Source organism: Struthio camelus, chromosome 1 (genome assembly GCF_040807025.1).
Source record: "Struthio camelus isolate bStrCam1 chromosome 1, bStrCam1.hap1, whole genome shotgun sequence".
Classification (NCBI taxonomy): Eukaryota; Metazoa; Chordata; class Aves; order Struthioniformes; family Struthionidae; genus Struthio; species Struthio camelus.
Window position 1 is genome coordinate 147,440,697 of NC_090942.1, and position 27,583 is coordinate 147,468,279.

The following is a 27,583-nucleotide window of genomic DNA, read 5'->3' on the forward strand; positions in this document are numbered from 1 at the left end:
CGTTATATACTTCCAAAATATGGTCCTGTAACTGCGTGTGTCTAGCCCTGTGTGGGCACAGGAGTGAGTTCGCTACATCCATTCAAGGGTTTAGAATATAAAATAGCATACAACTTACTCTGTATTTTTAACGTACAATAAACAGTATAGTGATGTATTAATACATACTATCATACTACCTGAGAAAAAAGGTCTGGTAGATGAAGTAGAACTATGCCTAGCACATCAGATTGTCACTACACACTCTTTGAGAGATGCTCTCTTTTTGAAATCCAGTAGAGCACATATATGTGTAAACAGCGGTTTCAGATACCTCAGCTACTGCAGTTCTGCGGTTTATCTTCAGTCATACCGACCTATTAAAAAAAATTGTTTTGCTTTATTTCTGTTTGTATGAGAGATCCACTGAAAGGAAAAGTGAAAGCAATTACGAAAGAAAAGTACTAACAAAGTGCTATTAAATTAAAGGTGTGTGTGACCTAATGCCCTCCAGCTGTAAAATAATTTCAAGACTTTTAAAAAGAACGAGTATAATTTCAGACAGAACTTTGGCCATTAGATGTAAAATTTCACTTTCAGTATACAGCAAAGGTAACAGAAATTGCTGATGGGAAAGCAGCCTTATAGGGACAGGGGATCTGTGACGAGCGCCTCCTCTGACAACCCCTGTAAGAGGTTTTTACATCAACTAACTTTAAGCATTTAAAAAGGAAGTGAGGACCATACTTTTACATTGTAGGTAATGCAGGTGTAACTGTTTTTGGTGTTTCATTTGTTTTAAGCTGGATCAGTTCCATGAGGTATAGAAAAGCTTTGAGATGTGGCACCGACAGTGCAAGGGTGAGGATGAGCAGGTGGGAACAAACTTTGGGAACAAGGGCGTGCCTTAAGTCTGTGTGACCATGAGGCTGATGAGTACAGAGGAAAAGCCTCTGGTGTCCAGACAGTGACCCAAAATTCACTCTCCTCCTCCACGAAGGAGTGCTGCTGCTGTTGGGGACCACTCACAGTAACTTTGTGGGTGAGGTAGTGCCTCATTCCTAAATTGGCATTCAATATTCACAGCAGAACTAGCTTTCTAGTTTGCTTGATTATCCCCTGAACTGACCATCTGTGCTGACCAGACATGCCACTGAATTTGGCATTTGGCTGTCTTGCACTGATTTACATCCAGCTGTGTAAGGTTTAAATGGGTTAACGTAAATTTCAACGATAAATGAAAAAAGAAAACATACAAAAAAGCAGACCATAGTACAGAAAAGGGATTGATGTGGAAAAACGTGTGCGCGACGATAACTCTCCGCCGTGATGTTTCTAAACACCGAGGTGCGAGGCACCTGCGGGTGCTCTAACCGCCGCGCCGCGGCCCGCCGTCTGAAGGAAGGAGGCCGAGGCGAAGCGGAAGAAGAAGCCGGCGTGAGGGAGCCGCCATCCCGGTCACCGGCCTCTCGGCGGGAGGGAGCCGCCCGGGAGCCCCCCAGCCCGCGCCCCGGCTTGGGGGGGGGGGGGGGGAAGGGGAAGAGGAAGCGGCGCGCGCTACCCGCCACCGGCCGTAACGGCCGCCCGCAGGCGACCCGACGCGGCCCCGCCCCGCCCGCCGAAGCCCCGCCCCCGAGGCAGCGCGGCCAATGGGGCGGCGGCGGGCGGGGCCGGCCGGGCCCGGCATTTAGCTCATGCGCGGCGGCAGTCCCGCCCTTTCGGCCTGAGCGGCAGCAGCGTCTCTTCCCCCCCAGCGGCAGCGGCTCCAGCTCCGGCTCGGCGAAAACATGGCGGACCAGGCCCTCTCCTTCCTCAAGGACTTTCTAGCCGGCGGCGTCGCCGCCGCCATCAGCAAGACGGCAGTGGCTCCCATCGAGCGCGTCAAGCTGTTGCTCCAGGTCAGCGGCGCGGCGGAGCCCGGCGAGCCGGGGGGGAGCGTGGGGGGCGCAGGGCGGCCCGTGACCTTCCCGCGTGACGGCGGGCGGCCCGGGATAGGGGCCGGCGGCGGCCTCGGCTCCCGCGGCGACGTATCCACAGCCCGGCGGCAACAAGAGGCGCGCGGCGGCCGGGCCAGGCCGCGCCCATACCGGTACCGGTACTGGTGCCGGCGCGGCGGGAAGGTCACATGGGCGGGGGGAAGCCGGTTCCGCTAGGCGGGGCGGGGCGGCGGCGGCCTGGCCCCCGCCGGCGGGCGGGAGGCGGGGAGGGGAGGTGGCGACTGCGCCTGTCACTTCCCGTCCCGCTTCTCGCGCCCAGCGCGGGGAGGGGCGGCAGCGCGCCGCCATCTTGCTGACCCTCATGTGACGGCGCTGCGGGGAGCTCATTGGCTCGGCCGGTGCCCTCGCGCGGGGCCCGGTGTGACCTCTGCGGGCGCGGCGCAACCTCCCCCCCCACACACACACACACTTCTCCGGCGCCGGGGCCCCGCCCCGCTCCACAACGCCCCTGCGCGCGCGGCGGGGGCGGCCCCGCGCCCCAAGGTGACTCGCGTGACCTTCGCGGGAGCCGCAGCAGGCCCCGGCCCCGCCCAGGGGGGCGGAGGGGGCGCCGCGACGGGCACCGGGCAGCCGCCCTCTCCCCCCGGCCTGCCGACCCCCGGGGAAGGCTCTCCGCCTTCCGGCCCCTCACCTGCCTTGTGCCTGCCACTGTAGCCCGCTGCCAGCCCTTCCTAGCTTGGCGAGTGCTGAACTGTTAGGAAGCCAGGAGGTAATTCTAAGCCGTTTTTCTGGCCTTTGGAATGATGAGGTCCTGATTTTTGAGGAAATCTTTCTTCCTACATCCTGCTTTGTGTAAGAAAAAAAAAAAAAAAAACTCTTAACTCTTGAGGTAACTGGGCCTCTGATCTTGACTAAAATACCAATAAATGGCAGTTCTTTTTAGTCTCTCCATTCAGAATTACTCCAGTTCTTGAGATTCTTGGAAGTTTGCCATTACAGCTGGCATGTTACCATAAACAGGCTTAGTCTCCATAGTCAGCTGCTGTCAGGTGTTCAAGCTTAGTGCCTCTTTGTTTTATAGTATAAGCAGACCTAAGCTCGGTTGTCTGCAGGCCTACCAAGACATACAGTGAAAATATGTATTTTCATTTGCAGGTACAACATGCGAGTAAACAAATTGCTGCTGATAAGCAGTACAAGGGTATCATCGATTGTGTAGTGCGTATTCCGAAGGAACAAGGAGTGCTGTCCTTCTGGCGTGGCAACTTGGCAAATGTCATAAGATACTTCCCAACTCAAGCCCTCAACTTTGCCTTCAAGGATAAGTATAAGCAGGTGTTCTTAGGAGGAGTAGACAAGCACACTCAATTCTGGAGGTATTTTGCTGGTAACCTGGCTTCTGGTGGAGCAGCTGGAGCCACTTCCCTCTGCTTTGTCTACCCATTGGATTTTGCAAGAACCCGTTTGGCTGCTGATGTCGGAAAAGCTGGTGCAGACAGAGAATTCTCTGGCCTGGGGGACTGTCTAGTCAAAATTACCAAGTCTGATGGTCTGCGTGGCTTGTACCAAGGGTTCAATGTCTCTGTCCAGGGTATCATCATCTATAGAGCAGCCTACTTTGGAATCTATGATACAGCAAAAGGTAAACTTTAGAAGGGAAGTGATAAGAAACGTCTCTGCAGAATGTGTCTTTCTATTGCCTGTTTTTTGTATGTCTGTCTTTAAACATTGTGTCTGTTCTTTGTCGCTGTCTGTCTATAGTAACTATAGTTCATGTGAGTGAGAAGGTGGAAGGGTTATCTGCCAGTGCCAATGTCAGTGATGCTGCACTGCTGAAGGCAAAACTTTGGTGCATCTTACTGACAGTGGGCTGCTCCCAAATATCTTATTTTTCTACCTTGTTCTTAAAAGCAAGTGTGTTTTTCTAATGCTAATAATACGTTTTAGTAATCATACACAATTTGTATAAGATCGTCTTTCTTCAATGCATTGGTGTAGTTGTATTAGACTAACTAGTGCTCAGCCAAATGGGGTTGAGCAGTTTTACCAAAACACTTGTTGATCTTGATAGTAGGGCATAGTGCCACTAATGCAAGCTAACAGTTTAATGTAAATCACACAATATGATCTTTAGTGACATTTATTTTTCAAAAAATGGGAGCATTTTTTTGCTCTTGCCAGTCTGGAAAGAATCCTGATACCCAAATGTTGCATACTTTGATTACTAAGAATAAATGTGAATAGTCCTGAGATTTTTTTTTGTTGTTTCAGTGTCTTTAAAAGAGTCTTGTTGCATGAAGTGCCTTGTTGTGACTTCAAACTATCACAAAATGTTGTAAAGGTATAAAGTAAAAGTAGTTGTCATTCGTTCAGTGAGTGCACTGAAGGAAGAGGAGGTATAAGATAAAAAGCTAATGAGGTTTTTTTATTGTAGGCATGCTCCCAGATCCCAGAAATACTCATATTGTTATCAGTTGGATGATTGCACAGACAGTGACTGCTGTGGCTGGTGTGGTCTCCTATCCTTTTGATACAGTTCGGCGTAGGATGATGATGCAGTCAGGACGCAAAGGAGGTAGGCTATTAACTTACACAGTTCTGAAGCAGCGTTAACAAGATGAAGTTTTTCCTTGTCATCTGGCAGCGCTTAGTTATCATTAAGCTGACTTAAGTTCTATTGCATGGGCAATTACAGTAGGGCTCATAACTTGTGTTGTGACAGTGCTTGAGAGTACTTGGGTTGAGGACTTCTTTATAGAGCATGTAGCATGCGCTGGGGAAGAATTGCCTGTTTGTAATGACAAATTAGATGCTAACAATTAGGTAACAATATAATTGCCAAAAGAAAGCTTAATAACATATTCTTATTGTATGACTTAACTTGTAATGACGAGGCAAGAGGATTGGAAGCTTTGCTGCTGCCTGAAAGAGTGGTGTATAACAGCCTTCAACGTGATTTGAGAAGCCACAAGGTAGCTGGTGAAGTGAAACAGGGCTGTTGACAGAAATATTTCAAATGTAATTATAGGAGTAAAATTATTCTTTGCTTTTTTCTACAGCTGATATCATGTACTCTGGAACAGTTGACTGCTGGCGGAAGATTGCAAGGGATGAGGGAGGAAAAGCGTTCTTCAAGGGTGCATGGTCTAATGTTCTCAGAGGCATGGGGGGTGCCTTTGTGCTTGTGCTGTATGATGAATTCAAGAAAGTCATTTAAAGATAGCCTAACTAGAATTGGAAAGCAAGTTGAGCAGATCATGTAGAATAACTATCATTATGGACCATTGACCTTCAAGAAATTCCTGTGAGTCTTATTTATCGGAGCCAGATATTTGTAGACGGGGCTAGAAACTGGCATAAGGGACTGATCTATTTCTTGTTGACCTGCATGGGGACACTGAAACTGGCAATTCAGTGTTGTGATTTTTTTCCAGCAGTGAGAAATCAGTGGCATTGATTCTGGGTCCAAAGTGACTGGGTCCAATTCAGGCAGAAAAAAATGCCTGTGGATCAGTCCCCAGTTTCAAGTCCCATCTTCTAGGACCATAAAATTGTATTTGAAAGTACTTGCTAACAAATCATGTCTTTTCCACTTGTACTGAAGCACTATGTACCATTTTGCACAGTTGAACATCTAGCAATTATGTTCTTAAATTGGGGCATTCTGCTGTAAAAACAATAAACATACTTACTCTGTCTGTGTTGAAATTATTACATCTAAGCTTTGGGGAAGTCTCTTTTGGCTGAAAATTCGTTTCAAGTAATGGTACCTCTGATAAACCTACACTGCACTGAAGTAGAATAAGCTTGATTTTTTTTTTTATTTTTTTATAATAATTGAATGTGAGACCTTTATGGTGGAGGGGGGGAGCATGGATTGTAATAATAGAAACCACTCTTTTGTGCCTGATAGTGTATAATAGGCTGCTGCAAGTGGCTTTCTGCATGATTCTTACTCTGATTTGCAACTTGCCGTCATATATTGTAAAACGAGGACCTTTTATTGTAGTACTAAAAGGAGAACCCAAGGGTAGTCAAAAATGAGTTAGGAATGCTCTTGCCCTTGGTAAAACAGCATTAAATGAAATAATAAAAAGCGACACAGCATTCATGCAAAAACCCAGAAACCTTGTGAAACGCCTTCAACTCCTAAGTAATCTATCTCTATTTTGTTGCTGCTGTTTGGAAATGCTGATTGTGCCCTTCAGGGTCTTATTTGGACTGATCTCTAGCAGTAGTCAGTACCTCTGTGGATGGTGAATTTAAACTGAAAAAAGTTCATTCCAAGAGATGAAGTTGATTGGGGGATAGGGGGAATATGTATGCTTCTGTTAGCTGTAAAATATGGATAAAGATAGGTCAGCCTTCAGTTTATGCTGATTAGTTGTAAAGTTCTAGTCTGAAGACTAAAGGCAGGCTAAACAGTTTGTCATTCTGTTATTTGGGATATAGTAACACCTATATGCTGTTCTCTATGTACGTAATCTTCCTTTTGTACTTTGTAATTTGCAAATATATGTTTCCTTAAGCAACTAGATAGGGGGACCAGTAAAAGAAAATGAGATGTTCAGCTTCCAATCGTGTTAAAAAACCAAAACAAACAAAAAAAACTCCACATCTGTGTGTGGAGGGGGAAGTTGTGTAACAGTCACTGAAGGCTGACTGTCCGAGGGTTTTTGTGTGCCTTCTGAGGTTGCTACTCAAGATAAGATATTTAAATTAAGTACTTTGCTTTGGCTGATAATTATCTTTCTCTCAGATGTGAAGTTCCTTTCACTATTGCACAAGCACTGCTTTCAGCGTCTCTATGAATGTAAGTATGTAGCTACATTGTATACAGGCTACTAGCAAACTTCATATACCTACTGCAAGCAATTCTTAAGTGTTTTTATCTTGTTCGATGATGTGGTGTGGGTAGGTCATTTGATATTGGCCTTGTCAATCAAGCTGCTGTTTCAGTTGTGATTATGCTGACTAGGGGGAAAGGTTATTATGTTTGTGTAAATGTCACTTGGTTTTTTATGTATCAGTGGCTTGAGAGGTAGAAATAAGGACACAATACCTTGTGTAACCTTTCTGAGTGTATGGTGGCCTCAGCTCTGAGAAAGAACCAAACGTAGTGACATGAGCAGCCCTCGAAAGGGGGGTGAAATTTTTTTCATGCCCCCCCAGCCCTCTCCAGAATTGGTTTTAAGCAGGACAAATAAGAAAGCAATGTAAATGTGGGTTATTTTTAAAGTGGAACTGTTTTTTATACCTCTGCTGTGCATTTCAGCATGTACTACTTGGTGTTCTTCATTTTTTTTCAAGGATATGACTTTCATTAGTCATGCAGCAGCAATTTTCAATGTGTGATTATGCAGTGTGGGAACACAAGAGGCAAACAATAAATGAGACTTTTAAAAAATTTGTTTCCTGCCTTCCTGAAACAATTATTTGGTGAAGTGTATTTATTTCGGGGGAAAAAATAAAAAAGAAGATCTGAAATTTTTAAAGAAAAAGCCAGCATCTAAAGTATATTCTACTATAAAAACATGGAAGTATGAGCTGTACAGTGTGAAGGGAATAAAATACATTGGTGTGAGGAAATTTTCAAATAAATTTAAAATCACAGTTACCAAAGCTCACTTACAATTATATTTTATAATTCTAGCAAATGTATTGTATTGAACATACTGAAGACTTTTCAGTGTGATCTATGTTAATTAAGTCCATATAAATATTGTGGAAGTTCACATTTCCATTGAAATAGTGGGATTTTGACATGGCTAATTGGTGACCCAGTATTAATAGCTATTTCTGACAAGTGTTTTTTGTTTCCCTCTTCAGTTTTGCAGAAAGAATGAAAATAAAATTTATTGAGTATTTTGCGACAGTTTTATATTGCTGATCAAGCACGGTTGAAGGGCAGTTTTGAACACAGATTTTGAATAAGTTAAGTTTTGCTTCAGAAAATGCCATAATGGATATACAAAAATGATAAGCTGGGAAAATACCAGGTCATTCTCAATGATTTCATACAGGACAATTGTGTGCTTTAAGATCAGAGGAAAGAGATATAGCAATGAAGATGGGAAATCATAACAAGTTTTAGGCTATGTTGTGCTTGAAGTGCTTTGTCTTACTTATTTGAAGAAAATCTCAGTAAGGTTCAAGCAAGCTTGATAGGCATTTGCAGAAATGCCTAGCTGCCAGACATGTTTTTGAACAAAGGGAAAATAGCAAATCTTACTGTTTGTTTTTATTACTTGGTCCCTTTAGATAGATCTTAATGGAAAAAAGCTTTGAGGTCTTTTTTAGACTGGACTGTGAATAACACACCGAATATTCCTGAATTGTCAGGAGGTTGTACGATTTTCATTTAGCTGAGGAATACAAGTGCTTTGTTTTTCCTTTTTGAAAGTTAGGTCATTTCTTCAACCATAGTTATGTCTTCAATGTAACTTTTTTTTGGTAGATTTACATATTCTTTCTGAAGAGAGAGAAAAATGTATTAGTCTTTAACATGCAATATACTACAAATTTACTGTTGTGAACAGGGAGGCCGTTCAGAGGAAATATTGTTGTATATACTAGTACCCGAGGCACCCAGTCTTACTATTTTGATGTGTAAGAAACAGTTAAAACAGGAGATTGACCTAACTTAAGGACAGTAGGATTATTTTACCTTTAACCTGTATGATCAATGTTAGCTTTTTCTATTGCGGGGGGAGGGGGGCAGGGATTAAATGCTGAACAGCTTCAATAATTGAGACAGTGCAAGAAGAAGTCTCTTCTGTATGCACTCTTCCATATTGCCTGACTTTTCCCTGTGTAGACATAAACTATACTACAGCAGGAGTAAAACATTTTGGTTGCTATCATAGTTTTACTTGGCTAAAACACTTAAAAGCTTCAGTAAGTGTTATCCTGGAGTAGCGGTTGGTAAGTAAGATCATAGTACTGAAACTGGAATATTGGGAGGATTGTGCACTGAGGCTCAAACTATTGGAGGGAGTAGGCGTACTTTCTCTCCCTATGCTTTTTCTATTAAAAAACCTGCCTGCTCTCATGCTGAGGGTGTGTTACAGAGCATGGAACTAGGATGTCCTGATGGAGGTTGGGGGAGTTGCCTGGGGAACCTGCAGACTGGTCACTGCTCCAGGACTTGACATTCATGGGAACTTGCACCACTCAGGTGTTCATTGACGAAAATACTATGTCTGCACACAGAACATGTCCTGCAAGATCTTGGGATGTATGTCACACAGAAGGTGAAGAGAAGGTGTTGGACTTAATTCCGAGTGGAAGAACTGCTTGAGGATGTGAAAACATTTGGGGTGAGAAAGACCACAAAGCAAAGGAAGCTTACAGAGATAAAATGATGAATTAAAGGAATAGAGGTACCAATGACCTTCTCCAAAACAAATACAAAAAATGGGCAATTCTTTAATGAACGTATTTTCTGTGCTGAGTTTGCACTTATATCCTTAATAAATCTTAAGGTTTTTCAATGGTCTAAGGAAAAGCATTATTGTATGTGAGAAAGGCAAAATACTGAGGAAAATCTGGAAGTTTATCATAGTAGCAACAGAATCAGGAAATGCAAACTTCAAAAGTGTAATTGGTGGAGAACCTTGAAAGTTTTGAAACAGGCCATAAATATATTACCAGTAGCTGGAAGTGTTAGGGAGAGGGAGTCTGGTATTCAGTGGAGAGGGACAGCTCTGCAGAGGTAATACATTTTTGCTTTCATACCCACTTTAAAAGTTTCAATCACAGCATTTGGGTATCTATATTATAGGTAGTCTCAGTGAAGAAGGGGTAAGAAATTAGGTTACAGCAGGTAATGAATGGGCTAGAAATTGTTAAGGTGTATTAGGTATACAAATTGTCTTCCTGTTAACCAGTTTGCAGGCATGAACCTGAGCAGAGGTCATCGTTTGAAAACTGACAGTTGCTATTGATCAGTTACTGCATGCATGGAAGTACCTGTGCCAGCTCATGAAACCATATTCACAAAGACTTCTGGCTTGTAGCGGAGTGACTTGCATAATTTTGGTAGTATTCGTGCAGTGATTTGGAAAAATAAACCCCCCTAGCCTAGTAAAAATAGGCAATATAGAGGGTCTGCGATTTTTGGACTGCTTACTACTTTACTAGCAATTACTGTTTAATAACTTGATAGACTATGACCTGCTGCCTTAGCTCTGGCTGAATGTCGTGGGGTGAGATATCAGGTATTTATGACTTTAAAAAGGTGTATGAGAAAACTCGTCCAAGTTGTACTGCTATCTGCTTTTTATTAAAACTATAGAGAGTACAATTTGTTGGTATAGCTACCAAAATTGGAGAGTTTTAGTCAGTAATAATCGCTTTGAGGATTCTTAGTAGAAGATTGAAGAAAAAATTCTCAGTATCGCTTTTAAAAGCCTCTTTAAGAGTTTCGTTACCCGCTTGAACATTGCAGGTAATAGAAGCTAGCATGATCTGTTTAATGTTAAGAAGACAAACAAAAAACCTTCGCTTTAACCAGCTAATACAAAACACTCTACTGCTATGCAGAGACAATGCAAACTGTTTTTAGCACCAGTCTCTAAGTGGACCAATTAGAAGGACAGGAGGAAGAGAAAAATGAATCATTTGAAGTCTAGGTATGGCAGGTAAAGAAAAATTGAAGGAGTTAGGTTTTGCTGATGGTGTTCAAGTATGTAAGACACTAAACAGGAAAGGATTAAGGACAAATAATGGTTATATATTCAAAAAACTTTATAAAGGTAAGGATAATTGAGCATTAGAATAGACTACTTATTAGAGAATAGATATCTGTAAGAACGTTGCAGAATGTTGGTAGTGAAGTTGGACAAAACATCAAAAAGCTGATGAGATTCTTTGCTGCCCTATTTTCCATGCTTCAGTGTAAAACATTTCTTAAATGGGTATGGGTCAGAATTATGAAACATTCACATTGTATTATCAGTATTAACAAATATTAATAGCAAATGTTTCTTCACTTTGGTGTTTTTCAAAGTAGAAATGACAACCTAGCAAGACTGGTATGCACAGAAATTGTCAATCTCAGTTAAAATGATTGCAGCATATATTAAGGACAAAGTAAATGCATACAGGATAATCTAGTACTAGTCTCAGCACTGCCCTGAAAAAATTTCTAGATTCAAACCAACATACTTTGCATATATTAATGAACATAATGTAATTCTTTATGTGCCAATTCTTCTAGCCCATGGTGGGTTCTAGTTAACAGATTTGACTAAATTGAAAAGAAGTAGTACCTGGATATCTTCATCAGTTAATATGTTAAATTTGTCTCTTGGGTGTGGAATGGGAGAAAATACTCTTTTGGAGCTGCAGTACCTTTGGGTACAAAACAGAATTGTGAAGAAATTAAAATATTGGGAATACAACATGCACAAACATCTTCTGTTCTTTAAGGATGTTTCTTACTTTCAAGATTGGACATGTATTGCTTGACGAATCACTTTGAGAAGAAGGAGAAAGATCTTAAATGGAAACTGGTGGTAACTATTCTTGCACTTGGGTAACTACGCTTTCTTTTGTGATTCGATTAACAATAAATGACTTTCTTAAATAATCAATTTCAATAAATCACACAAAATAAACCACTCTCTTCTACCCCAGGTAAGAAGCTTTATTAAAATAATGACACATTTGTCCTGATTCCCAGTTGTTTGGTACTTGGTGAAGCTAACTACTTCACAGCAATGTGAATGTTAAATACGTAAAAGTAAAAACAGAAATGTTTCATTTTTGTAGGATCTGGTTTGCATCGCTGATTAACTGTAATATCCTTTCCCCTGTTTCATAGTAATGATTTTGCATGCTCACTGCCAGCCAAAGCAATACTGGTAGTAATAATTCATGACATATAATATAATAGCTGAGTACTTTTAGTTTTGTGAGGTATGGAAAATGCTTGTGTTTCATAGAAATAGCTACCTTACCTTAAGGTTGATTTACCTTTTGCAAAGGAAGGATTGGAGTAATGTCGCAGAGATTGTTCCAAGTGCTATCAGAATTAAAATCACAAAAATAAAATCATCTTTTCCTGGACCTGAAACACCCAAGAGAGAAAAATCATAGCAAGCCACAAAACTGCTTTCATGATCAATAGTAATTAATGCTGTTATCACATAACTTCTGGAATAATCTGAGCAACTTGGACTTGGTATGTTACAGACTGTTAACAAAAAGTTCAGGTACACTTAAAATATACACATTTTAAACTTAGAACAATTTAAAATACACAAAAGGAGAAACAGGGCCACAGACCTTAAGATTCTTGGGAAAAACACAGAAAAGGCGGTGAAGCTATGAAAAGAATTTTGATAAGAGAAAAGGAATAGTCTGAAGGAAGAGAATGATATCCATGACAAAAATCTTCAAAGACTGAAAACAGTAACAACAGAGCTGTCAAAGGACAACAGTGGGTCTGTCTCAGGCTGTACTTATAACCCTGGCAGCGGGGTACCTGCTGCTTTTACAAACACAACAAATCAGAGACTCATGTCAGCCTTCAACACCATACTATTTGGACATCTCCTGTATGTTCATAATTTCCATCCTGTTCCTTCCATGTCAGTGGATAGGAATTAAGATTTTGTTCATATCTGTGAGCGTGAGAGAGAAAGGAAGGTGAACAAGGTAATACTGAAAAAGAATCTAGATGAAGAGAGTATCACGTTCTTACCAAACTCAATGGGGTCGCTCCATTCTCCCCAGTTTGAGTTTACAAGACAGTTTTTTCCACGTGCTCTGATTTTCAGAATATATTTTTTTTTAACATTGAAGTTTTGAAATTCATATCTGTAGTTCCTTACCTAAAATCAAAGCAATTAAACTGAGTATTTCACCTCATATGCAAGTGCTAATAAAATTCAGGTTTTAATTTTCTCATCCAAGTTCTACAGAAATGTAATTTGTATGATTTAGTAGGTATCTTGTGGTTAAATGTTCTTCTCCCCAAATTTGGAAGCATGAAAAATTAGCTCATCCTAATATAGAATCTTTCTGTTTTGAAGCTGTAAATCCTCTGTTAGGTCTTGAATTTACTCTCTTATGCTTTAAAGATGCTTTGTTCCTGTCCTTTTTTAAGGATCCTAAAGGACAGAAAACTGAAACTAGAGAAATACCCTGTAAGTTTAGCTTACAACCCTTACAAGGATCAATAACGCAAAGGATACGTTTCCTGGATGGTGATTGTCTTTGCTAAACAAACAGTATTCTTGAGACAGTCCACTAGCAGCTATGTGCCATCCGATATCGCACTACTTCATACAAAATCTGGAGTCCACTAAGTCTAGGATGCTTTCTAGGGCTAAGAGAGCTGTACACTTGTAAAGGGGAGACTGGCGGTATATGTTGGAATTGACTTTCAAAGGTTTTAAAAATCACTGCATTTCCTCAGTCTAGCTGTCCTAAACTACAATGGTATTTTTCCACCATTAAATGCAAGAAAGAGCGAAGAAAGAGAATGTTTCCACTTTGTCATTAAACAAAGTGTAACATCTAACCTCAATCAAAATGTATTTGTGAAATAAACAAAAAATATGATGCTTCATAAAATGCATGGAAAATTCTGCCTGGTGTAGTATCCTAAAGGAAAATATTTAAGAAGCTTACATATAAAGATTCTACAGCACATGTCTTTCTGAGTTCTTCTTGCTATATTAGTACCAAAACCATAGATCTAGAAGTAACGATACTCTATTTCATGGTAATCTATATGCTAAACAGAGCAAAAGTACAATATTTTTGTAGAACAAGAAACCTTACTCTTACAGGAGGATCTGTCTTCTCTTCTTTGGGCTTATCCTGAAAACCAAATACAAATCTTAATTTTTATGATTTTCTTCTCCGATAACCAAATATTTCTTTCTCTTTTATACTCTTTTTCTTGCTTATAATGATATAAGTAATTTTTAACTGAAAAATTCAATTGGAAATTCTGCTCCAATAACGCCTCAGAATGTAGAATTTTACTCAGAGTTTTGGCTTCATCCATTTCATTTTGAAAAAGAAAGGAAATGTAAGTTACTTGTCAATGGTTGTACGAAGCCACATTTGCTTCTAAAGACACATGTACACTATTGTCCAGCAGAAGTATATGGAAATTATTCAAGCAGTCAAATTATCCTCCAAACACAGCATATCTGTAAGGTGTTGATTTCACAATAGTTTAATGACATGGGTCAGGAAATTGATGTGAACAACAAATTTCCTTTCCTTCCAAACATTTTCCCAAAATACTATGAAGAGTCATACATCCCATACAGTCAACATTTAATGGACTAGAATCAAACATTGACCTGGGTCAAAGAACCTGAAAAATGCAAAACATCTAAGACAAAGACGACAGCATGCAAAATGAGCGAACAAAATCACCAGTAGTGGTTTTAATAACAATCCTGGAAGACATTGAAAGGCTGAGATCCTCAAAACATTTATCACATGTAATGTCAAAAGGATAGCTGGCATTATGGAAAAGTCAGAAAGATATTATTGAAAGGAATGTTTCATTTCAAAAAATACATACACCTCGTTTGATGCCTTATAAGTTAGACCTCAGTATTTCCCCATAACTCTTTGCCTACTGAGCTCTTTATGGGTGGAAGTCATCACCCTGTGCTGCAGGCAGTGCAAGTCTATCGAGTGGCCTAAACCTAGGTGTGTAGTGCCATTTTAGCTGATACAGAGCATCCTGCCTTGCTTCGAATGGCTGCTCCAGAAAGGTATGTGTCATCTGCTATCCCTGGGTAGCTACAGCAAGTACCTAGAGCATCTCAAGTGGCACGGAGCACCTACATGTGCTCAGCTGAAGGGAGCCCTAGATCTGCATTGACTACAATGGGAGACTGGCTTGTATGTAGACAACTACATTTGGGTGTTTTAATATGTGAGATGAATTTCATGCCTGCATATAGGGGTCTGATTCTAAAACTGAATCCTATCTAAACATTTTGGTGAGATGAATCCCTCCCATTCTGACTGCTGCATAGGAAAGAAAAGGTAACATACATTTCTTTAAAAGAAATATACTTTCATCATATTACATTAGTCTTGTGTGATAGCCTATATCTTTATGTAAAACATTCTATGTATTGCACACAAGATCTTACTGTCATATTATACTAGCCAAAGGCAAAACTACAAACACTGCAATTGCTCCTTGAAATAGCTATGAAGGTAAATACCATGAATGCATATAAGATACACAACCCAGACAATCCATATTGTCTGCAGTGTGCAAGCTGCAGGCTTTGCTTTGAATATGTTCATGAGATTTAATGATATATTACTCTATTGTAATCGTATGTTTATGTTTAGCCCTTAATTGATCTTTCCTATAAGGTTTTTGTACTACAAAGGCCCAAGGAGTTGCCATTACAGTAAGCATCTGAGCTGTGTCTCAGAAGAAGGGTAAATAGAGAGTCCTTATTTGTCAGAAAGCAGGCATCATCCACATGTGCAAATCACATCATGGTGGTAAACAGATATCCCAGAGATAGGGAGGAAGAGTGCTAATTCTTGTCTCTGTGTCAGGTTTGTGGGGTCTAAGAATTTTCCTGCCCTGATTCCTAAAGCTCCCAGAACAAAGCAGGTTTTTAACTTGTTGTTTTCTTGTCTTAGTGCTATTAAAATAAGGTCTTTTAAGCTCGGAGATCTGTGGAAGAGGATTTGACACCTCAGCTTATTTACTTTGTTGTACTTGATGGAAACTTGTCATAGCTATGGTAAAGTGACATGCTTTATATTGTCCTGCACTTTTCTTACAATTACTGTGGTAATCTGGTAACTGAATTGGTAGTGCTCTGCATAGAGAATAGGATAAATCCCAGCTTGCTTTTGGTATTTGCATGATTAAGTGTTTACATCTGAGTTGGTCATCTTAGATTTCTCTTACTGTCGCTGGAAAGAAGGAAGCACTTCAAGAACACAATTTGTCAGTCATCTACCTTAGAATGAGATGAATAGCACTTCATCTGACTGCACAGAGTGCGTAGGGTAACTAGCTGGAAAGTAAATGTATCCATTGCTGATGGCTACACTGGGATTGTGTAAAATTTCTCCTGAGTTGCTGGTGTACTCAATTTTTCAGAAGAGTGGCTTCTGTTTCAACACTAATTTCAAAAAGGAAGTTTTGATGCACACTGTGTGGAAAAATGGGGACTGGGGTGGCCTGAACAGGTTCCAAGGGAAGGACGTCATCTGAAGGAAGGCTGCCGAAGCATGTCAGATCGCTAGCACGGGGATGGGATAAAGGTGTGGAGGCACAGTGGAAAGAGCAGTCCCGTGTGTTGAAATTCGGAGGCAGTCGTGAGCTTTGCGGTGTCTACAAAATGCCTGCAAAGAGACAAGCGCACTCTGGGAACTAGCTAAAACGTGACTGGACTCGGACCGAGCTTGAGGATACAGCAAGGGCAGCGCTCTCGTTTCTGATCCCGGGCTGCCATCGTGTGGCCATTTGACGTGACTCTTTGGAAAGGATACTGGCTTGTATCCTTTGGCTCTCCCAAAGATTGGATCTCCCAATCTTTGAGGTGTTTCACTGTCTGAGGACTAGCTGGAAAAAGTATAAATTTGATTGTCTGAAACACCCCTCATAATCATATCCTGCTCTCCTCTGCTTTTCTGCTTTTCCCATTATATCTCATTATTTTCAAATAAGGTAATGAGTGACACGATGCAAGAACAGCAGGAGAACATCACAGCTTATGAGACAGCAGTTAATAAGTGAAGGAAACAAAAGTAAGTTTGTTATATGCATGCATGTAGGTAGGTATGGTGTAAAATGCAAATCAATACATTGTTTTTACCTTCTTTTGTATGTTAATTTCATATTGAAAACAATCTTTATTTTCCACATGACTTGTAAGGGGTTCTTGCCATTCAATTATGCAGCCCTGTGGATCACCAGTACAATTGGCACTGACATTTAATGGAGGAGTGAGTCTTTCTGGAATGAAATAATTAGTATCGACATGGTCAATAATCAGCTATAATTCGTGGGTTCATAGTGAAATACCTCAGACCTTGAGGCAACGTGTGTACAGCTGTGTTCTACCGATGTTAACCCATATCATCTGGTGAATAGGAGTAACATTCAGTAGCGAAATTAGGCAATGTAACACTTCAGGTACTGGGCATCTGAAGCAACCGGAGTTTGTGTGAAAAAGGCATGAAGGCTTTTGTGTAATTCAGTAATACAATCAGCATCATATCATTTTCTTTTGTGTCTAAATTTCATCTTGACGATGCAAGTCTCCATAGAATAAAGGATGGAGGTTATATATATCGTAGTGTTTAGCGAGAAGATAAAGCCATCTGAATGAGTGCCCAGAACGTACACGTGAACCAGGTGTCTAACCGTTATAGTCAGTGGAGACCTACTCGATGCTGCCCGTGATGTTTAAGTTAGCTCTGCTAAACACCTCACTGGACTTTATGGTCCGTAATGACTACTGGCAGGATTCAGCTGTGAACATAGCTGTCTCCTACGGGCACTAGTCTCTCACCAGTCCTGGGCTACATCTGCAAGCCTTATATAAGTCTTAAATGTCTTACTGTGTCTCAAATGGCAGTATATGCATATTTTTCAGCATCTGAATCCTGCTTTAGATCTGTCTGAGAGCTTAAACACCTAGCTCGCATGTAGGTATCTACATTTTTAACTAAAATAGTCTTAATTTGTAAATTGAATCCTCCCTCTGACTTTAGGACACTTTGATCTTGTGGCTCTCAAAGAGGGATGGAATTCCAGTATGGTGGAAAGAGCCCATCAGCTCGATAGTGCAATTAGAAACCCGGCCTTGAAAGTTTAATCTTTTCATATCATCGCTTAGAGTACACGTATATGTGCACACCACTTCTCTGAGCTGTTATTTCAGGCTGTCTCTGCATTTGTTCTAGTTCATTTCTGGATCTGTATTTTTTCAGCTATTAGAAATCAGAGCCTGTCCTGCAGTACAGAATCGTCTAATAGCTATAGATTTTATTTTACTTTTTTTTTTTCTCCTCAGAAGTAAATTCTCCACTTCCTTTATTATATACCAAAAATAAAATAAAAATTTTTACTAACTTACCAATTGTATACAGTTCGATGTACTCATCATAGAACTGGATCACGGAGTCTTTGCTAGACCCATTCACCACAAAGTAAGTAATTGCATCTTTTATCGCCACATTTTGGAAGTGGCATCCCGTGTGCCTCCCTTTTCCATCTTCAACATAAAGCTCACATTCCATCTCTTCTCCTTCTCTGTGTACAGCAAGGTGTTTTAGTTGCACGCGTGCAGTGTCATGCGCTGAATCGGGATTCAGAATTCCCTAGAGTCAAGCAAGCCTACTCACCTTGAGTTCTGCCAGTAGAGAAAATATTGGGTATCACCTGGCGCATCCCCGCCCGCACACCAAGTGCAGTTCATAAGGGAAACATTGTAAACCACGCAGGAGAAATTTGTAATGGCTGTCCCGGGCATGCCTGCAAACAGAGGAACGTCCCATGTCCCTTTGTGGGGGAAAACGGTATGACTGCTCCAAATCAGAACATCCCGGCATCCACTTAGGTATTTCAGGCACCTGCGACTTCAGCTGATTACTGTGGGGCTTTAGGAATGGTGTGCTTCATTTTCGGTAGCATAACTGGAAGATGTTTGTGTTGTGTTCAGTACAGATTATGTTCCATTGTTTAGATGCTGAAGGCATAGTTAAGATTAAATCAGCTAGACTAGAGTCCAAGGGAATCTGCGCTGCTCTAATACAGACTGACATGAGCACTGGCTGCTCCTGTGCTTTGGTATGTCTCATGTAGATTCGCAGTTGTTCCAGCTCAAAATGAAATGCTGGTGTCACACTACTGAGAAATGCAGTATCTCTCTTTTAGCCTTCTGTACCCTGTAATAGGCTCCACGTCCCTGAGAGAGCTGTCTCAGCGCTCTGTGGCCTCTGTGGGAAGAGTCAGGAGCCTGAGGCCTCTAGAGAGGAATAGAAACTCAAGTGCAGAGCTGTGTGTGGTGGCTAAAGGAAACAGAAAAAGCTGGACTCTCACACAGTTTTGGCTACCACTGAACAGTGACCACCGTGAGCAATTACAGCATTCACATAAGTAAAGCAAGGCATATTTGCCTTTAACAGCCTTTGTAGCGCTGCAGGGAGATACATTTCTCCTTTTGGGATTAACAGTCAGAAAACTTCTCCTGATGTGCTTAAACACTGCATTTAAAAAATAGGGACTTTTAAAAGCACAGTGGGACTTGTTGTTCCTTCTGATCAAATAGCCCAGCTGTTAGAGGTTTTCACCCTGGGAGGAAGTGGCTTGATCACTTCCTTTTCTGGAGCACATTCTAATAGGAAACTCCTGTTCTTCAGAAGCTCCCTCACCCCTGGGTTGTACAGTCATACTCAGCCTTATTCTCTCTTTTCCTTCAGTAAATTTTCTGGCATTTTCTGCAGCACGCTGCAATATCAATGAAAGGCCATTCTTGTGGAAGCAGGGGTTGGGTTTCGCGTGGGGAACCTGCACACTAAGCCAGTTATGGAAAAACAGCAAAACCAAAGGGTTTTAAAGGGTGATGTCCTGTCTTGCATTTTGAGGAGCACCCGGAGAATTGTTCCTTTACCAAGTCCCAAGAAAGAGATGAGTAGGGGAATACTCTTTCTACCTGAGTCTGAGCAAGCTTCTAATCTTGTCACCTCTGTCAAGTGTGAAATACTCCAGTTATGCACAGCAGCAGAACCGCTGATGACTGGGTAACTTCAGTGGAGAAAAGTGAAAGGGAAATGGAAAACAGGCCGTTAGAACCTCAACCTTGGAATCATGAATCTATGCTCTGCCTAAATCTCACTTTGGATCGCCAACAAACGGGGCGAGCTCAGAATATCTTTGCAAACAATTATCATGGCTCAATGGGTGAGCACCAGCTGAGGGAACTTGAGGTCTGCGTGTGCCAGGGCCAGATCAGGAGATTGCTGCCTTCAGTTTGTTCCTAGCTGCCTATCATCAGCATTTTCTTTCCTCTCTCCTCCTCCCATTCGACTGGTTTAACTGATCTCTTGCCTCTGCCTTTAGCTAGCTCTGTGATCTGGGTCCTGACAAACTCACCAACAGTTCAGCAGAAAAACATTTAATACAGCTGTAGGTGCTGTCATCTTAATTTCTCACAGTCAGAACAATTATTTGAATCCTTCCCTAAACCACCCGTTACTCAGTGTTATTTTGGAGCCCTGATGTGAAAGAGAACAGCGCAATTATTGATACGTCTATACTAATGCATTTCTTGAAGAACTGTGGAAACATTTGTTGCAGAGCCAATAATTTTAGCAGATTTGGAAAAAAAAACCCACTTTTAAAATCAAGAGAAGTAGCTAGCTTTTCTATAAGGAATTGTTTTCTAAGCCTTTTTTTTACCCTTAAAAGATATGAAATGGAGAAAATCTTACCCAAACCATCAATTATTACCTCCAGGGATAAATGTGCATTTTTTTGAAATGTTTGTGTTTGGTACTTCAATGGTAAAGACTGCCCCATTGTGGAGAGGCAGGTTTATTTCCATTGAAAAGCGGCATGGGACCCTCTCCACCTGAAAAATAACATATTAATGTGTTATTTCTGTTTTTCCTCTGCTGTATTGGATGATACTGGCTCTGGAAGCACAGGTTAGCAACTCAACTCCCAGGCCAAAATCTAATACCCTAATGGTATCACAGGAAATGGTCAATAAGAGGGGGAACCAAGATGGAATTTAATCAGAGGATCCTAGACAAAGGGAAATAGAAGGGTTTCCACACTGATACGTCCTCATCTGATGTCCCCAGTGGTTAAGAAAGATAGTCTATGGCACTATACCTATAGTCTTCAATAAAAGTGTGATGCATTACTGTAATACATATTTCTAATTAAGGCATCTGCTTTGCTGAGCTGAATAATCCCTCTCTGTCGAGCTCCTTACTTTTCTCTCTGGGTGATGTGGACTTATAACAAGACCTACTCTAGTGTCATCATCCAGTTTACTGAGAACCAATGTGTGAAGAATCTGAGACGCTGATGATGCGTAACAGTATTTGGGGAATTCGCTTTTAATTTGAAGGATGTCTCTCTCTCTTAGATTTTATACTGTGTCACCCCTGCTTAATTGTCACGGTATGATAGTCTGAGCCACACAGCTCAGTCTCCCAGCTGTTGGGAAAATTCTCTAGGTGTCTCCCTTAGTCTCACTTTCCTTTATTTCAGCAGCTAGATTCCTATTTCATGCTTCAGCTTAGCTGCAGTTCAGGCAGTAGCCTTCTTTCCACTTTGGTCCCCACAGATTTCTCATATGCACAGGATGCTCCTCTTACAGTGAGTGCATGCTAGCACCTGCAGCTTTCCACAGTCCCTAGACAGATCAAACTGTAGACGGCAAACAACCACTAATCAGATTTTACTTGTAACTGATTTGTTTTTTCACAGTAAATGAAAACTATAAAAGGTAAAGAAAGAGGTGCCATTATTTATCTTCCATAAATAGCAAGTTTACCTTTTTCTGTATAGAAGACATATTCGTGGCCACAATACAAATGTACTCAGAGAAATTCAAGCTGCTCTCCCAAGATAGTTCCATTTTTCTCCAGTTCAATGTCAAGTTCGTAATAGGTGATTCTTGTGTCTCTACTGAAAACATTATAGAACAATTTCAGTAAGGATATCCTGTTATTTTTGTTCAACATAGAGGCTTGTATCTAGCAGGTCCAAGATGATAATTGGCAGATTAATTACAAATATCCCTCACAGGTGAGAAATTAAACTCTGTTTGTCAAACTATTGCTGCAAAAACGTTCTACTCACGTTCCATACAATAGGTATCAGCATGCAAGGGATGAAATAGCATCATGCACCAAATCATGTAAAAAAGTCCAAGAGTATCAACCATCTTTTCTCCTCTGGAAAGAGACAAGAAGGAAGCCTTCAGAAAAAAAAAGAAAGGTGATGCCAAAGTGCACTTGGCTTTCTGGAAAGCTTCATTTACATTTGGCATACATATATAATTTCTCAATACTTGTTGTGAAATCTTTTTATCTTTACTGAATAAAAGTCTTATTAACTTTTTTAGTATTTTCCTGTTTTAATGTCTGATTTTCTGTTCCCCTATACTGAGTTTCTTTGATTTGGATGTCTTTTTTCCTAAAGGTATTTTGTAAGCAGTAACCAGATCTTACTCCTGGCATGCTGCTTTTGCTTACTTGCTTCTTTTTTTATCTCTATGCGACTATTATTTCTGGTGAAGCATTGCAGAGATCGTGTGTGGGAGATGCAGCCTCTCCTTGTAGGCTGTGAGGAAACAGGAGAGAATTGGCACGCGGTTCTGTTCTACAAGGTAGTCCGTGGTTGTGCTTTTATGAGTTGTCCTTCCCTAGCTCAGGCTCACTGGTGGGACTTAAGAAGCTCTTCACAGGTTTTCCTACTGCTTTTGCCTAATGGCTCTATACTTTTTAAACTGGATTCTCTCTCTCTCTTTTTAGATATTTACCACCCTCATCCCAGAACGGTCTGCTTCAAATGCTGAACTTTCTTGTTGCAATGTCAGAAACTTAGGAGTCAGCTGTTACAGAGCATTTTAGGGAATTTAAATTAATGAAGAATAATAAATTAAATTAATGAAGAAGTGTGAGTACCTGCAAAAGGTAATTTCAGATTCATTCATGGGGTGTGGAAGTCTGCCCAGAGCTAGTCAAACGCTGGCATCAGCTCCTGACAGAGCTGATATCCAGAGCTTGGGTACCATTTTTCTTTTCTCAGAGAAGTTAAAACTCTTTGGAAATAATTTCTCTTCTCCTAGTGCTTGTTTTTCTATTCCTTTCTAAGTGAAGAAGCAACACTGATTAATGGAATTTTTTGTTTTGATATGTCCTAGTAGTCTATTTTCGTAGCAGTAATTTTCTTGACTGCAGGTGTTTCTAGGTTAATGCTAAGGTTGTGAGGTAAATTCTTATAAACATGGGAAAAAAGAAACAACTATATTTTGTTAATTTATTGTCCTTCCACATTAATATTTACAGCTGTTTCAAGAGAACTGATTTCAGATTGACTCAATTTGTGGTGCAAGCAAAAACCTAACCAGACTCTCAAAGCAAGCTAAAGTCTTGCTTATTTCCACACAAATGTCACATTTCATGCAGAATGACTTAATATGACCTGTCAGTCACAGTCTCTAAGAATCGAGTTAGGACAGAAAGTCATGCAGGAGTTGCAGTGGAGACACTCTTCACTGTAGCCTAATGTTTCTCTGTTTATCTCTGTAGCATCAATCTTTTCTATGTAAATCATCATGTTACAGCAAGGATGTGGCCACAGCTGCTAGGAAGTGATACTGAAGAATTTTTGGTACAAACAATACAGAGGACTGGCACAGAAATGCTCTATGAGATAATGGGCTCTACAATTCTTTCCACTTTCCCATGCTATCAGTAATCTCCCCAGCATTGTACATAGGAACTTGGAGTGCTCTGTCCCTTTTCTCTGCCCCTTCTCATATAAGCAAATTTTTGTCCCTCTTCTGTCTTCTGTTCAGCTGCTCTGAGTCTTTTTTCCTTCCTTTTCTCATCTTATGTTCCTTTTTAGGCTTTTACTTTTACTTTTCTCTCCCAACTGTCTATTCCCTTCCCTGCATTTTCTTTGCTTCGTCCTTCTTGTCTTCTCCCTCCGTCTGCCCTCATGGCTCCTGGCAAAATTGCCCTCATATGTCGAACGTATGACAACAGCCCCAAACCGCGAGTGTTCTCTGCATTTTCTCATGGAAACATTCATCTATAGCACTGCCAAAGAGACTTCATCCTGCTTGGAGAAGTGCTTGCTGTTGGCATTGCTTCCAGGCTCTGGACATGGCATTGCGTTTGCAGCAGGAAGAGCAGGGCCTGTAAAATTCACTTTCCTTTCTAGAAAGAGTAGTTCCACTCACCCCAGCGCTCAGGCTGTTTGCTTCCCAATGGATTTGTGTTTTGTGGTTGACTGACTTTTAAAATGGATTATACATGAAGGAGTCAGTGTCGGGTTGCCCTCCGCATTCCTTAGCTGAATGTGCCAACACACAGCCGGGTGCCCCCAGCCTCTCCCCGGCCTGCCAACAGGGCGAGAGGCAGAGAAGCTGTGTCAAGCCCTAAGCCGCCTGCCTGGCCCATCCATGCCTGGTGGCCAGGCAAATGGCTCCGCCGCCACATGCACAGGAGCTACATGCCTCCGGGGCCTCCACCCTTTCCCAGACTGGTCTTTTGCCGAGAGACACAGTCAAATAAGACTGTCAAATAAGACACAGTCAGACTTATTTGGAGGAACAGGCCAATATAAACACAGATACACTTGCATAAGTGGTATTTCCTTATCTATTATCAACATAGAAAATAATATAAAAACAACTAGTATGAGATCAATGAAGATGAAAACTGTCATCCTTATCTCTCTCTTTGTTTCTGCTCTGCTCTTTTCTTTTTTTTTCTCCTGGCCAGCCTTACAGGTGTCTTGGCTTTTCAGCATGTGTCTACACTGCTAAATGAGGAAGGGCTATAGAGGGAACTCAAGGACCTGGTTTTCCACAGTCCTTAATTCTTGGCTCAATTCCTACCTCCATTTCAAACTATTCCACCTACATCTCTCCATGACAGATTTGCTGTCTGTCACCTAAGCTATGGGGCTGTGAACCAGCCAGTGCTGCTTGGCCTTGGAGCCGTGGATCTGTTCCTGACTTTCTTTTGTTTAGAGGTATGGGCATGACCCTGTATGTTTAATTTTTCTTGGCTATGTCCTCCTTTTCCACTAGCAAAATCTTATCAAAGATGACATTTAAATTACTGCCAAACTTGTTATCTAATGTTACCAGAAATGATATGTCTTATTCAGCAGCAGTGAGCATTTCCCTGGTAAGCTGGATGCTTTTGTGGTATACTAGCAAACATGTGCCTTTTTGATCTTTTGTAAACAGTCATGGTCAAACTCCAGTCTGCTCTGGAATGATCTGAGTCATAAATGTACCAGAAGGAAAATACAGTCATGTTTAAAGGCTGTGATATACCTATAGTAGTTTCCACAGAAATATATGCATAAAAAATCTGACTTAAACACTTTAATTTGTTATCCTGCAAATCTGTAGAGTTTATTGTCTTTGCTTGCAGCCTGTGAGTACAGGCAGCATCCTGTACCAGGAGATACCACCTCAGATCAAGATTCCTTGCTTTTAATTCCCCTCTTTGCTAGTGACTTTATTTTCTTGGGTGGCTTTGGGAAAGTTTCTCCTGCCCATTCAAGAAATGAGAATTGGAATTTCCCTCATAGGATGGTGTGAGGATAAAGTGATGTTTATAAATTGTGGGCATATGGAGAGCTTCATATATGTGCCAAACTTACCAGGAGGCATAGCAATAGGAATAAAAACCTGACAATACGTATCAGATAGTGAAATACTTCTTTTATATTGCTGCCTAAATGCAACATTCCTAGAACGGATTCAATCTCTAGATCAATATTTTGATTTTTGTAGATGACGTAAAGTCGCAGTTGATACAAAACTAAGAGGAGTTGTTGATTTGTCAGGTGGTTATAATGTGATTCAGAGGGACCTTGCCAGACTGGAGAAGTGGGCAGAGAGGGACCTCATGAAGTTCAGCAAAGGAAAATGCAAAATCTTGCACCTGGGAAGGAATGACCCCATGCACCAGTACAGGCTACGGGCTGACCTGACGGAAAGCAGTTCTGCAGAGAAGGACATGGGGGTCCTGATGGACAACAAGTTGGCCATGAGCCAGCAATGTGCCTTTGCAGCAAAGGTGGCCAATGGTATCCTGGGGTGCATTAGGAAGAGTGTTGCCAGCAGGCTGAGGGAGGTGTATTAGTAGTATTCCACATATTTTTAGTTAGATTAATTTTTAGAAAGGAGACAGAAGATAGCATTTCTTTCAGTTATTGCAAAATAAATGTCAAATAACAGATGTCTAACAGAGCGACAGACATGAGACACATTTCAGTCTTCCTTGATTCTTGCAGAAAGCTCTGAAAATTTTATACAGACTTACATTGCTCATCAAATAGGCTAATGCCTCATCAAAATTTTAGTTTTCTTAGATAAGAAAGAAATCAATCCAGCTTTGGCAAGTGTACTAGTTTGAGTGGACCTAACAAGCCTTTACAAACATTTGTATTATGCATCATATCTTCCATGTCACAAGAAACAAGCAACGGACAACAGCAAAGATAGACATACCTCCTCTTCAAAAAACCCTCCTCCTTTGTCTTATTTGATTTTAGATCGCAGCAGCAAAGACACTTGAACCTGTAGTAGTGATCATGCAGTCATCAGGTAGATGTTCTGCTCTGCCTGTTAGCAATTGTTACTATGTGCTGGTGTTCAATAGCAAATGCTGCAAGTCAGAATGCGAGTCAGTTTATCATTTCCCTCACTGCTTTTGAACTTCCTTAAATTTGCTTATTTGCAGATGTTAATGATTTCACACGAACTGGTCGTGCAAGTAACGTTCTTCCTGTTATGTTGGATGTACTGAGCACTAATAGTCACAATATGTAAACTCATTATACAAAAACATACAACTACATGGTGGCCATACTACATGACCATGCTCATAGAAATGCCTCTCCTACAGAAAAACACATTTTCAGAAATAATATTTTCTGCAAATAACTGCAGTTTTTTTGTTACTAGTCCATATTTAAAGTGCTTACAACATGAACGCTTAATTCTGTCAAGACCTGACTGTCTATATACAGCATTTATGACCTCAGCATAAATGAGCTGAGGTCATACCAGCCAGGTTCTCCCTTTGGGAAGATCAATCCTTAAGCAAGCATTTTCAAACAGCCAAGAAAATTATCCTTTCTTGCATATTTGCAGGCAAAGAAGTGGTATTGAAAACATCAGATCCTAATTTCAGAACTTCCTCAATGTGCTGTTCTGAGTTGGTTTTATGTGGTTCGTGTTAGGCTACGATATCATGGACTCGGAGCAAAAGTGTTTGAATTTTCAAATGAAAAGAAAATTACCAAAGCTACTTGTTGAATTCAGTCATGTCAGGTTAGTGAAAGACTCTGCAGTCATGTAAATGTGAGAATCTAACGAACAATATTTACTTTAACTTCCAGCAAATTTAAATGTGGCTCTAGGTCATGCTAAGTGTTAGGCACTTCCCACTTTGTTTTGCATGATAAGGTATGTGGCGTGCAGAGAAGAAAGTAGCTGTTCTTCACGTAATAGGTTCTTTTTTATTTCTTGCTGTTCTCAAGCTCCCGTAGCAAGAGTGATTTGAATTACTCCTTACCTTCCCCCCTACAGTGTAGGTAGGAAGGCAATGAATTCACCAGGCTTCTTAGGAGTGAGGCAGGTTCTTTATTAGTCAGCCTTTTAGAGGAAGAACTATTCTTAATCCCCAACTTTTTTTTCTTCTTCTTTTTTTTTTTGCTTACAGACATTTTAGACATGCTAGTATGCTAGTGTCCACCAATAGAGAGTTGCTTCATGGACATTTCCAATCGCAAATATCTTTGCTTTTCAGTTCACACCGCATTACCCCCTGAATCCCACCAGAAGGGCATGTTAATAATATTTTACTTTGTGAAACCTTGATATTATGGGTGAAAACACTATAGAATAAATAAGTGAGGCAATGCTGAGGGA

The 27,583-nt window shown here is 40.9% G+C and overlaps 2 protein-coding genes across 3 annotated transcripts; one reads left to right on the forward strand and one right to left on the reverse strand.

Moving 5' to 3' along the window:
* The first annotated feature begins 1,635 nt into the window (after positions 1–1,635).
* SLC25A6 (solute carrier family 25 member 6) lies at positions 1,636–5,612 on the forward strand. Its single transcript, XM_068922432.1, has 4 exons — positions 1,636–1,877; positions 3,072–3,558; positions 4,351–4,491; positions 4,976–5,612. Exons 1-4 carry the CDS (start codon positions 1,767–1,769, stop codon positions 5,131–5,133), a joined length of 897 nt encoding a protein of 298 aa, XP_068778533.1. The 5' UTR covers positions 1,636–1,766; the 3' UTR covers positions 5,134–5,612.
* On the reverse strand, positions 5,090–26,353 carry LOC104138692 (granulocyte-macrophage colony-stimulating factor receptor subunit alpha). Of its 2 annotated transcripts, none has more exons than XM_068922412.1 (12): positions 26,159–26,353; positions 21,757–21,851; positions 21,449–21,582; positions 20,392–20,512; positions 18,285–18,414; positions 18,017–18,192; positions 16,751–16,890; positions 13,705–13,748; positions 12,625–12,749; positions 11,895–11,988; positions 11,189–11,270; positions 5,090–8,388 (listed from the first exon to the last, which is right to left on the reverse strand). In XM_068922412.1, the coding sequence occupies exons 2-12, from the start codon at positions 21,839–21,841 to the stop codon at positions 8,320–8,322; spliced, it is 1,200 nt and encodes a 399-aa protein (XP_068778513.1). In that variant the 5' UTR covers positions 21,842–21,851; positions 26,159–26,353; the 3' UTR covers positions 5,090–8,319. The 2 variants fall into 2 exon arrangements, with proteins under 2 accessions (XP_068778513.1, XP_068778521.1); XM_068922420.1 differs by having other exon boundaries at positions 21,757–21,874.
* Between the last annotated feature and the right edge of the window lie 1,230 nt (positions 26,354–27,583).

Bases quoted from the DNA above. Each gene is read 5' to 3' on its own strand.
- LOC104138692 (XM_068922412.1), bottom strand. From the start codon at position 21,841: ATGGTTGATACTCTTGGACTTTTTTACATGATTTGGTGCATGATGCTA. The intron at 12,750-13,704 runs GTTTCTTGTTCT...ATTTTAGGTAAG, and splicing joins GATCCTCCTGTAAGAGTAAG to GAACTACAGATATGAATTTC. The intron at 11,271-11,894 runs GTAAATCAACCT...TTGTACCCAAAG, and splicing joins CAATCCTTCCTTTGCAAAAG to GTACTGCAGCTCCAAAAGAG.
- SLC25A6 (XM_068922432.1), top strand. From the start codon at position 1,767: ATGGCGGACCAGGCCCTCTCCTTCCTCAAGGACTTTCTAGCCGGCGGC. The intron at 1,878-3,071 runs GTCAGCGGCGCG...TTTCATTTGCAG, and splicing joins GCGTCAAGCTGTTGCTCCAG to GTACAACATGCGAGTAAACA. The intron at 4,492-4,975 runs GTAGGCTATTAA...TTTTTTCTACAG, and splicing joins GCAGTCAGGACGCAAAGGAG to CTGATATCATGTACTCTGGA.